This window comes from Martes martes, assembly GCF_963455335.1.
Source record: "Martes martes genome assembly, chromosome: 5".
NCBI lineage: Eukaryota > Metazoa > Chordata > Mammalia > Carnivora > Mustelidae > Martes > Martes martes.
This window is the reverse complement of record NC_137892.1, coordinates 18,816,792-18,827,911: the sequence shown is the minus strand read 5'-3', so window position 1 is coordinate 18,827,911 and position 11,120 is coordinate 18,816,792. Positions and strand designations below refer to the sequence as shown.

At 50.7% G+C, this 11,120-nt stretch overlaps 1 protein-coding gene across 1 annotated transcript in view; it reads right to left on the bottom strand.

Annotated features, from left to right (window-relative positions):
- Positions 1-476: 476 nt before the first annotated feature.
- RASGEF1C (RasGEF domain family member 1C) overlaps positions 477-11,120 on the bottom strand; it is a 32,083-nt gene continuing 21,439 nt past the window's right edge. The window contains exons 8-11 of the mRNA XM_080804429.1: positions 8,697-8,792; positions 6,831-6,954; positions 1,636-1,708; positions 477-1,161 (exon numbers count right to left, since the gene is read on the bottom strand). Coding sequence (XP_080660555.1) covers positions 1,137-1,161; positions 1,636-1,708; positions 6,831-6,954; positions 8,697-8,792 — 318 coding nt within the window. The 3' untranslated portion in view covers positions 477-1,136. The remainder of the gene's footprint in view (positions 1,162-1,635; positions 1,709-6,830; positions 6,955-8,696; positions 8,793-11,120) is intronic.

Sequence of the window (11,120 nt, the reverse complement as noted above, 5' to 3'; positions counted from 1 at the left end):
TAGGCACTGGCCGGGGTGGGTCAGTGTACCCCAACATGCATACCCCCCTCTGCCCAGCAGGTCCTGACCAGGAGGGGGTGCACATCATACTGCCTGCCTTCCTGACCGGGGGACCTGGTCCCATGCTGGGTGCGGGCTCAGCGGCTGCATGGCCCGTCCCCTTCCTGGCACAGAAACTTGACTCAGGGTGCGATGGTCTGGGGGCAGGGGGAGCCCAAGGAGAGTCCCATGGAGGGCTCCTCAGCCCCACCCCACTCCACCCCAGTAAGAGAGGTGTCTGGCCACATGTAGGCCTGTGCGTGTCTATTTTCCAGGCCCTGTCAGCCCAACTTGGGATCTATGGAGTGGAAATGGCCACCACATCCCTCTGCTGACCCGAGGCTGCAGCATCCCCAGGCCTGAGCCGGGAGACTGCCCTGCATCCCAGCAGAAGCCGATCCCAGGCCCACGAGTGAGCGGCCGTGTGGACATGGATACACAAGGTGGACGCATGTGTTTATACCAACTCTGAATTTTACAATGTACTGTACATGTTGTCATTTTTGTGACTCAGATTTGTCCCGCGACCAGTGTCACAGCTGTCACCAGAAAGCTGTCCCCTGATACCAGCAGGATCCGGAAAGGGGGTGAACTGAGCTGCAGAGCCCATCTTGGGGGACAGGGTAGGGTCCATCAGCAGAACGACAGGGGCCGCTGGCATGGTGCCTGCTGCAGATGTGGGGGCTCCCAGGCCACCTGGGGACAGATGGGGGGGTCAGCCTCCGTGGCACTCATCACCCAGGGAGAGTGACACCGCAGTCACCCACCATGCTGGGGCAGTGCCATGTCCTTGTCCTTGCTGGACAGACTGGCCAGCAATGTGACCCCCACCATCCCAAAGGCAGAGACCCCCAGGCCTGTGCTCCCCTCAGGTCAGGAGGCCCTGGGCCCTGCCCAGGGCTGAAGTTCCGCGGAAGGTGGAGAAAGGTCTCCCGTGCTGTGTGGTTGTCGGGGCGGGCGCCAGCCCACAGGGTCACGGTTTACAAAGCAGTGAGGTGCCAACACCTCTGTTTTCGGCCAGGCCAGCTGCCACAGGGCTGTGGAAGGCTTCTGCTGACTTCCTCCTCTCCTCCTCCTCTTCCTCCTCCTCCTGCTGCTCACGTTTTCCCCAAAATAGAAGACCTGCAGATTTAAATATGCCCAGGGTGGGGACTGTACTTTCCTGCTAGGCAGGAGACTCCCGCCCCAGAGGGGCTCCATACACCCCTCTTGGCTCAGTCGTCAGAGCCCACAACCTCGGGTCCACGCCAGCGTCCGCTAGGCTACATCTGCAGATTGAACAAGCAGTAGGGGCTGCCTCACTTTCTGGCATAAGACAGGGGCTTCCTGGGCCTGGACACACGACCTGACGCCCCCTAGGGACAGCCTCCAACCATGGGCGTGGGGCGTGTGTGGTCTGCAATCCCAGCCTCCCCCCACTCCAGCGCTTGAGTTCTGCCCCCACCCACCCCTAAGAGCCTGGCCTGACCTACCCCCCTCCCTGTGGACCTGGGGACCCACAAAGCCCCTGGGCCCTGGCCTGGCCCCAAGCACCCACCCGTCTCCTCCACACACACCCCAGCCCGTCCCCACCACCGTCTTGGCTCACAGACTCACCTTAGAGATTTCCACCTCTCTTTTTCTGTTTGGTTCTCTGGGCTCTCACTTTCATAAGAGGCCAAATAAAGACCTAGTCAGGAAGCGAGGAGAAATTACACAGTTATGGTCGGTGATAAAATCCTGCTCTACACCCAAAGTCTGACCTGCTTTTGGTTCCTAAATTAAGCTAGCTGGCAGGGAATTTGTAGACTCCCATGCTGGCGTAGGAACGGATTACTACAGAGAGGTCAGTGTACCCTTCCCCTCGTTTCTCCCCACGGGAACCACTTGCAAAATTATGGCACGGGACCACTTGTGGGACGATGATGTTGTCAGTCCCTGGGGATATCTGCATGGGTCTATTCTTGGGTTCTCTATTCTATCCCATCCATCTATGAACCTCCTTCTCACCAATACCATGTGGCCTTGAGGACGTTAGCTGTATTATATCAGCTTCACTACTGGGCAGAGCGATCCCTTCCATTTTATTCTTCCTTTTCAAAACTGTTGCGGCTTTTCTAGCACCTTTGTCTTTCCATATACATTTTAGATCAGTCGTGCCTTTATCCCCAGAAAAATCCTGTCGGGATTTTGATAAGAATCACGCCAAATCCATCCTTACATTTGGGGAGGAGAATTAGTGTGTTTGCTATGTGAGCCCTCCCATTCGTGAACATCCTGTCTCTCCCTTTATAAATAATAATTAAAATAAATAAATAAATAAAAATAAATAAATAATAATCCCTTTGATTTCCGTCATCAACATTGTGCAGTTTTTGGCATACAAGCCTTGAACATATTTTGTTAGATTTACACCTGAGTATTTCTTGTTTTGGAGTGATTATATCGAGTGATGGGATTCTATTTTTTAATTTCAGTGCCCACATATTCATTGTTCATATGTTATTGATATATGTTCATATATATTCATATATACACTGCATTGTTAGAATAGAAATACAATAGGTTTTTGCATCTTTATCTTGTATTCTTCAACTTGTGCTGGGGCACCTAGGTGGCTCAGTGGGTTAAAGCCTCTGCCTTCGGCTCAGGTTATGATCCCAGGGTCCTGGGATCAAGCCCCGCATCGGGTTCTCTGCTCAGCGGGGAGCCTGCTTCCCCCTCTCTCTCTGCCTGCCTCTCTACCTACTTGTGATCTCTATCTGTCAAATAAATAAATAAAAATATTTAAAAAAAATTAAAAAACAACAACAATAACAAAAAAATTCGTGCTGAACCTGTTTAATTCTAGGAGTTTTGCAGGTTCCTTGGGACTTTTTACATTTTCTGTAAATAGGGACAGTGTTAATTCTTCCTTTCTGACCTGTATTTTCTTTTCTTGCCTTAGTGCACGGATTAGATCTCCATTACTTTCTTGAATAAAAGTGGTGAGAGTAGATATTCTTGCCTTGTTACTGATCTTAATGAGAAAGCATTCAGTATTTCACCATTAAATATGTAAGTGGAAACGTTTTTGTAGATGCAATGTATCAAGTTGATAAACTGCCCTCTACTCTTATTTTTCTGAGAGTTTTTCCCACACAGGGGTGTTGAAATTTGTCAAATGCTTTTCCTATATCAATTGATATAATCAAGTGATTTTTCTCCTTTAGCCTGTTAATATGGTAGATCACACTGATTGATTTTTAAATATTGAACAGCATTGTATCTCTGGAATAAACTCACTTGGTAATGGTATATAATTATGTTTTGGTATTGCCAAATTCTATTTGCTAAATTTTGTTAAGAAATTTTTTGCATCTATATTCACAAGGGATCTTGGTCTTTACTTTCTTTTTACTGTTTTTGGTTTTGGTATCAGGGTAATACTGGCTTCATAAAATGAATTGGGAAGTCCCTTCCTCTTCTGTTTTTTTAAAAAGACTGTGCAGAATCAGTATTAAGTCTTCCTTAAATGTTTAATAGAATTCTCTAGTTGAACCATCCAAAGTCAGAGATTTTATTATTGGGTTGTTTTAGAATTACAGATGCGAGTTCCTTAATCATCACAGGGCTATTCAAACAATCTACTTTGTGTTGAGTTTGTTGTAGTTTGTGTTTTTTAAGGAATTGGTCCATTTCATCCAACTTGTCAAATTAATGTTTGTAGAGTTCATAATATTTCCTTGTTAGCTTTTCAATATTGGCAGAGTCTGTAGTGATATTCTCCATTTCAGTCTGGATATTAGCAATGTCTGTCTTCTATTTTTAATTTGTCAAGAGGTTCTTTGCTGGAGGATGGCAATGTTAAAGTTCTTTTCAAAGGACCAGCTTCCTGCAGGCTACCAGAACAGTTTTTAGAATTCCATATTGAATTATCTGAAGTAAATTCCCGAAGGATATTACCACTGGCTATGGAATTCTGGGTTGGCAGTTATTTTCTTGCAGCCCTTAAAAAACTGCCCCTGACTCTGGCCATTGTAGTTTCTGATGAGAAATCTAATGTCATCCAAATCGTTTTGCTCCATAGGTAAAGTGTCATTTTCCTCTCAGTGCTTTCAACATTTGTTTCTTTTTCATTGGTTTGCAGAGATTTGACTATGATATGTATCCTGGTGTGGGTTTCTTTGTGTTTATTCTCTTTGGGATTCATTAAGCTTCCTCAATCTGTAGGTTTATACGTTTTCCAAATCTGAGAATTTTCCAGCCATTACTTCTTGGATGATTTTTTTTTCAACCCTGCCTGTTTTGTCCCCTTCCTTCCCAGACTCTGATGACAAAAGTGTTAGATATTTTGTTGTAATCCCATAGGTCCCTGAAGCTCTGTTGTTCAGAACGTATAATTTCTATTGTTCTATCTCATCAGTTCTTTCCTTTGTTCTCTCCATTCTGCTTTTGAGCCCACCCACTTAAGTTTTTTTTTTTTTAATAAAGATTTTATTTATTCATTTGACAGACAGAGATCACAAGTAGGCAGAGAGGCAGGCAGAGAGAGGAGGAAGCAGGCTCCCTGCTGAGCAGAGAGCCCGATGCGGGGCTCGATCCCAGGACCCTGAGATCATGACCTGAGCCGAAGGCAGAGGCTTTAACCCACTGAGCCACCCAGGCATCCCTAATTTTTTGTTCGTTATTGTATTTTTCAGTTCTATAATTTCCACTTGGTTTTTCCTTATATCTTCAGTTTTTTGGGTGATACTTTCTACATTGTCATTTATTTCAAGGAGCCTCAAGGCTGACTGGATTGCTAGGTGGGTCCTGCCAGGGGGAGCCTGGAGCAGAGCACAAGACAAGATTTCTGTCAGAGGCTGTGACTGACCTAGTTGGGGCTCAACCCAGCTTAGGTCCCTTCTGTTGCTTTCTCCACTTTTTTTCAGTGGGGGAGGGAGAGGAGGAAGAAAGGGTCACTGGAAGGTACTCCTTTCTAAGAACACTTCAGAAAGGCCAGGGTTTGTATGTCCATAGCCAAATCACTGCCTTGCACACAGCAGGCTCTCTAGAGATACTGTTGGCTAAAGGAGGGAATGAAATGCCCTTCTGTCACTCCTCTCCCTCTTCCTACTGTCTTCCTCTCCCTTCTGTCACTCCTCACAGCACTCCTAATAGGTCTTTGACACATTTTATTGTCCAACTTCTATTGGCTAACAATAGCAATCATCCCAATGTTGTAGGCTGAATAATAGTTCTCAGAGATATGGATCCTAATCCTTGGGACCTGAGAATATTTACCTCCCATGGCCAAAAGGGACTCTGCAGATGGGATTAATTTAAGGATCTGGAGATGGAGGGATTATTCTGGATTATCCAGAAGGGCCCTAAGAGCCACTGCAAGGGTCTAAGAGGGAGACAGAGGGAAACTTGACCACAGGAGGGCAGATGATGTCATGGTGGAAGCAAAGGTTGGAATGAGATGCTTTGAAGGTGGAGGAGGGGGATTCCTTGAATGAACCAAGGAATATGGGTGGTCACTAGAAGTCCTAACAGGCCAGGAAACAACCCTACCCTTAGAGCCTCCAGAAATAACCAGCTCTGTTGACACCCTGAGTTCAGCCCAGAGGAACTGATTTTGGACTATAGCCTCCATAAGTGAAAGAGGATAAATGAGAATTGTTCTGAGCTACCCTGTTTGTGGTGGTTTGTTACGGGCCCAGCAGGAAACAAACACAACTAGTATCAATTGAGTGTTGTCCTATGAGCTTTGCTTGTGCCAACTCAAGTAATTCTCACAGTGGCCTAGGAAGCAGGTCCTCTCATTACCCCACTTTGTAGACGCAGGTGAGGCTTAGAGAGGGTGAGGCACTTGCCCCAGGGTCACACAGCTTGCTGGGGTGGGAGCAGCTCAGGCTGATTTATCCATCAGGCTGCTGGGCTTCCAGTAATGGGTGAGACCCTTCTAAAAAGTTACTGGCTCCAAAACATAAAAAATAAAATGGAAAATTCAAAAGTATTAACAATTAAAAGCAAGATCATTAAAGTAATCCTTTCCCTAAGTCTTTCTTTCTGGCAGAAAACGTTCTCCTGAGCATGAGTGTGGAATCTCTTCATAAAACACTTGCTGTGAAGAGGAGCCAGGCCTCCTTTGTGCTGAGCAGGACCTCCCAGGGAGGGTTAAGGGTCTTGGAGCCAGAAAGCAGCTAACCATGGGGCCACACCACCTCCACTGGGATGATCGACTCAAGCCTGGTGACCACTTGCTTCCAGCACTTTCTCTTCCCAAAGGAGGGGGCTCCTGGAGTATGCTTGCTTAGCAAATTCATAAGCAAATTTGTCACATTTGATAAATGATCAGATGGGAACACTGATTTACTGGAGGGGACAGACATGAATGGCACTCTGGAGAAAAGACACCTGATATCATTCTATGCGTGCATACACACACACACCCAGCTGTGGAAAGACCCACAGTGAGCTCGCCTTCCTTGTGTGAGCACTGGGAGGGGAGTTCTCATCATTGTGCCAACTTTACCCATGAGGAAAGTGGGTCAGACAGATGGCTTACATTTATGATGCCCAACAGCATCCATACCGTGTCCAAGGGGAAGCCTGGCCCTGGGGACCCTTGAGGTCCCAACCTGCAGCTCCTTGCACTCTGTCTTGTGCTCTGGGGGTGGCAACCATCCAGCCAGGGGATGCAGCCTTCTCTGCTCCCTCTCAAATCCAGAAAATACAGGCACGGTGCATTCTGCTCAGAGCAAGGGCTCCAAGTGGAGACGTGGCAAAGAGACCACCCAGGAGTCCCAAAGCTGGGGGTGACAGAGGCCATGGGACCACCTTACCGTCCTCGCTGAAGATGGGAGCGGTATGCAGGTAGTGGGTGATGCTGGGGTCTTGCTCAAAAGGACACTCCACTTGTTTCCATGTGATGAACTCTCCAACCTGCTTGGCCAGCTCCAGAAATTTCTGCCAGGGTCACAGAGACACAGAATGGGAATCTCCTCCCCAGTGCCTGGAGGTCACCTGTGACAGCGGGCCAGTCCCACTCATCTCTCCTAAGGAGGCCCACCTTTGGGGAGGGCAGGGTGAAGCATTCCCACTGGGAATGCTGAGTGTTTCCTTTGTATCTTCACACCCTCTGAGGAATGTCGGGAGAGAGCATCTAGGACTCATCGTCAGCAGGCAATGCATTCAGCTAGACCTGAATATTACTCTATTTTCCTTCTACTTATTTTGGTGATCATTCCTACAAGTTTGTTTATTTAGAGAATGATGCAAATAAATATACTTAAATGTATTTAAAGAAGATTTAAGTAAACCCATTTAAATAGGATTTTTATTTCAGTAAAATTTCAGTAAATTTATTTAAGCCACAAAGAACTACTGTTAACTTAAAGTAGGATTTCAAATAAATAGCAGCACCAAGTCATGACTGGGTGGGAACCATCCTCAGGCGCATCCTTTGGTCAGTCCCAGTGGCTGACTCCAGCCCCCATAGCCCATGCCCCAAATCTGGGGCCACATGACCACCTATCCCTCGGCCTCGTTTCTGAGGACCAGTTCAAGGAGGGCCCAATACCGGGCTTCTCACAGCAAGTATGTGCAGCCTCTCGGGGACAGTGCAATCCCAGGCCCCTGCAAGTCTTCCCTAAGCCCAGCCCAGTGAGGTGTCACTCCAGCCCAGACTGCCCCAGGGATGCAGTGCCTGGGCAGCCCTCATGGGGAACCAGGCCTGCATGCGGCATGGGAAGGTCTGCTGGCGGGTCTGGGTCTGTGTGAGGCCCCATAGCGCAGGCAGCTCCAGGCCAAAAGGCCCAGGCATTGGATGGGGGCCATGCCGGCAAAGGACAGTGGCAGGGCAGCTGGGATTGAAGCCCTGCTTTATGGAGGGAGAGACTGAGGCCCAGAGAGACCAAGGGGCCAGCCCAGAACCTGACTGCCCCGTGGTGTTGGGGGCTGGGTGCACCAGCCCTCCTGAGGGAGAAGAGCCTCGTCCTTCCTGCGGACTGGGGGGTGCCACTGTCACATGGCACACTTGGTCTGACTCAGTGACCGCTTGCTATCGCTACCCAGTGCTTTCAGGGCTCCCAGACCTTGGCCCCATCATGCCTAGCCTACCAGCCACTCCAAGACAAGTGTGCCCAGTGGTCCCATGCGGGAGATCAGCCTGACTTTGCTTGGACTTTGCTTGGGAGCTTTGCTAGGGGGCTGTGAGGAATGCCCAGCCCACTGAGCACAGGTCACAGAGGCCTCCCTCTGTCTGGGTGGTCAAGGGGGGACTCTTGGAGGAGGGGACACTTGAGAACTTGAGCTGATCGCAGTTGAGTGCCTTCAGAGGGAATAGGAATCTTCTTTCCCCTCTGCCGGCTCTGCCTGACCACCTCTTCTGGGGCTCAGGGCCCCTGCTTTGGGAGGTCTCCCCTGACCCAAGCATGCCCTGTGCCCCATCCCAGCACCTTGCCCCATGTCACTGTGGGTCCCTGGGGCTTTCTCCTAGCCTGGTGCTCTTCAAGGGCTGAAAACAAGTCTGCCTCACCTGTGGGTGGGCAGTGGGGGATCAGTGAGCCTCGTCTCCTCCTGTGGAAGGGGTGGGGGGACCTGATAATTCCGCCCTGGTGTCTTATAAACTGCAGCACTCTGCCTCGAGTCCCCATTAGTCCAGCACCCCTGTCCTGGGGGCTTTGACCGTCCAGGCCCCCGGACCCTACCTCAAAGTTGACATGTCCATTGGGGAGGCGGTTGGCGCAGCCCTCGTTCAGGAAGTAGATGTCTTTGATGAGCAGGCTGAAGAAGGGAATAACGATCTGGAAGGGGGAGGGTGCCAATCAGCTCTCAGTCAGCAGGGGCCAGACTGTTTCCTCCCAGGCCCCATCAGACTCCAGCGCTCATTGAGCGCCTACTGTATATGGTGCCATTCTCCCTGTGTTGGGGCTGGATGAAAGACACATGGTCCCAATGCCCTTTGAACATTTCTTCCACTGTCTGCCAGGAGAGGCTGTGGAAGTTTGTCCCCACAATGCAGGGATCCACAGACCTAGGCCTCCTGGTTCAAGTGCTCTAGGAGGAACACAGGTGTGTGCTGAGCCCGCTATTAAATACACACGGGATGGGAATCGGCCGTCGCACAATTCTGCGGCCTACTTTTCAAAATCTATATTTAATGATCTGTCATTTTACGCCTGATGCTGGAGATCCGATCCTGCCGTATCCCTGCTCCAGGGCCTGAGGGGACCGGCTCCTGAGCTCCACCAGAGAAGGGCGGGTGTCTCTGTGTGTTACTGTTGGATGCCTTGCTTCTCCCTCCCTGCTCTGCATAAGCCCACGGCTGACCCCCAGAAAAGGGATGCTCACTGCCCACAGCTCAGACAGCCCTCGGGGAGCTGGCCAGGCGGACACCGCTGCTGCGGGTTGAACTGCGGCCCCCCAAAAGATATATTCTAATCCTAAGCCCCAGTGCCTGTGCACAGGACCTTATTTGGAGATGGTCTCTGCAGATGGCATTGAGCTAAGATGAGGTCACACTGGGCGTGATGCGCTCTACTCTAGTGACTGAGGTCCTTGAGAAAAGAGGGCAATTTGGGCACACGCAGCAAAGAGAGCCATGTGAAGACAGGCAGAGGCAGGCGGGGGTGACTGGCCACTGGCAGAGGAATGCCTGGGGCCATCAGAAGCTGGAAGGGGCAAGCAAACATCCACGCTTTGGAGGGAGCATGGCCCTGACAATCTTGATTTTGGCATCTGGCCTCCAGAACGGGGAGATAATACATTTCTGTTGTTCCAAGCCACCTAGTTGGTGTGCTTTGAATGTCGGTTCCATGGGACTAATACACCTGCTCAGCCCTTGGGCTCTAGAGCTACTCACCCGCTGCCAGGCCAGCCAGGAGCAGCCTCCAGCCCATCACCCCTGGGACCAGGCACCGGGCCCTGATGTTTCTGGCTCTCCCTCCCCTGCCATCCAAGTCGACAAGGGCTTTGAGGTGAGGGACTGGGCATGACCACATGGCACAGTACAGAAGCATGGAGGACAGCTCAGTGGGGCAGACGGGATGGGAAACTGAGACCCGCAGAGTGGCAAGGCCTAGCCCAAAGTCAGGGGCTGGGACTAGAGCCAGATTCAGTGGGGAGACCAGCTGCCTGGTTGGTCCAGAACTGAGGGGGTTCCTGAGGGCAGTTTCGGTGCTCAAACTGGAGCAGTCCCAGGGAAACCAGGACACACTATGGCCCTCTTCATGTATGTCAATGGCACAGATAGTAGCTCGGGTCTTCGCTGTGCCAGGTGCTGGGGCTTGGGAAAGTGCGGCGTATCAGACACGTCCAGTATAGTGGGAGACAGTCCCAGGACCCGCCTACAAAATGAGCCTCAGTGGGGAAGTCTTTGCCACCCACATGCTGGGTTTAGTCCCCCTCTGTGCCGCTCAGGAGGCCTCCCGTCATGTCCTCGTCATGGGGCATTGGTGGTGGGCCTGAGGGCACCACTGTGCCAAATATTACATGCACGGGGATCAGAGTTTCATTCCCAGCAAGTTCCATGAAGCAGGGCTCTATTAGCCCCCATTACAGTCAAGAAGCCAATACCCAGAGAGGTTAAGCCACTCACATAAGCTCACACAGCGGTAAGAAGCAGAGGCGACACAGGACCCTGGTGGCTTGGTTCCACAGTCCCTGTCCTGTGGGCTTCCTCACTGTGCCTGGAGGGAGGGTGGTCTCTGTGCATCTCCCCCACCCCCACGATTGGCATTAAACCCCAGGCCCAGGGTCGGTACACAATGGCTGCATTGGCTTGGAAAGGGGACATGGGCCAGGACAGGGAACCGATTAAGGGCAGTGGGACCTGTGGACAGAGACAGCTCCTTGAGGGGCCCAGTGCAGGCTTCCTGCATGCTGTGCACTGGGGCTGGTCTTCAGGGGGGTAGCGTTTTCCATGTCTGAGAACCTTTGACCATTTCTGCCTGTCCACGTAGGTCCAGGCTACCATCCTATCAGGCTCTAGCATCCTAGCTGGCAAGACTGTAGCCCACTGCCCTTGTTTTCTGGAGCTGAGCACTTCCATCTAGGGAGCATCCAAGAAAGCCTGTGTGGAGTGGGCCCCACCAAAGAGATGGGGGGAGAGGAGCAGACAGAACCAGCCACGG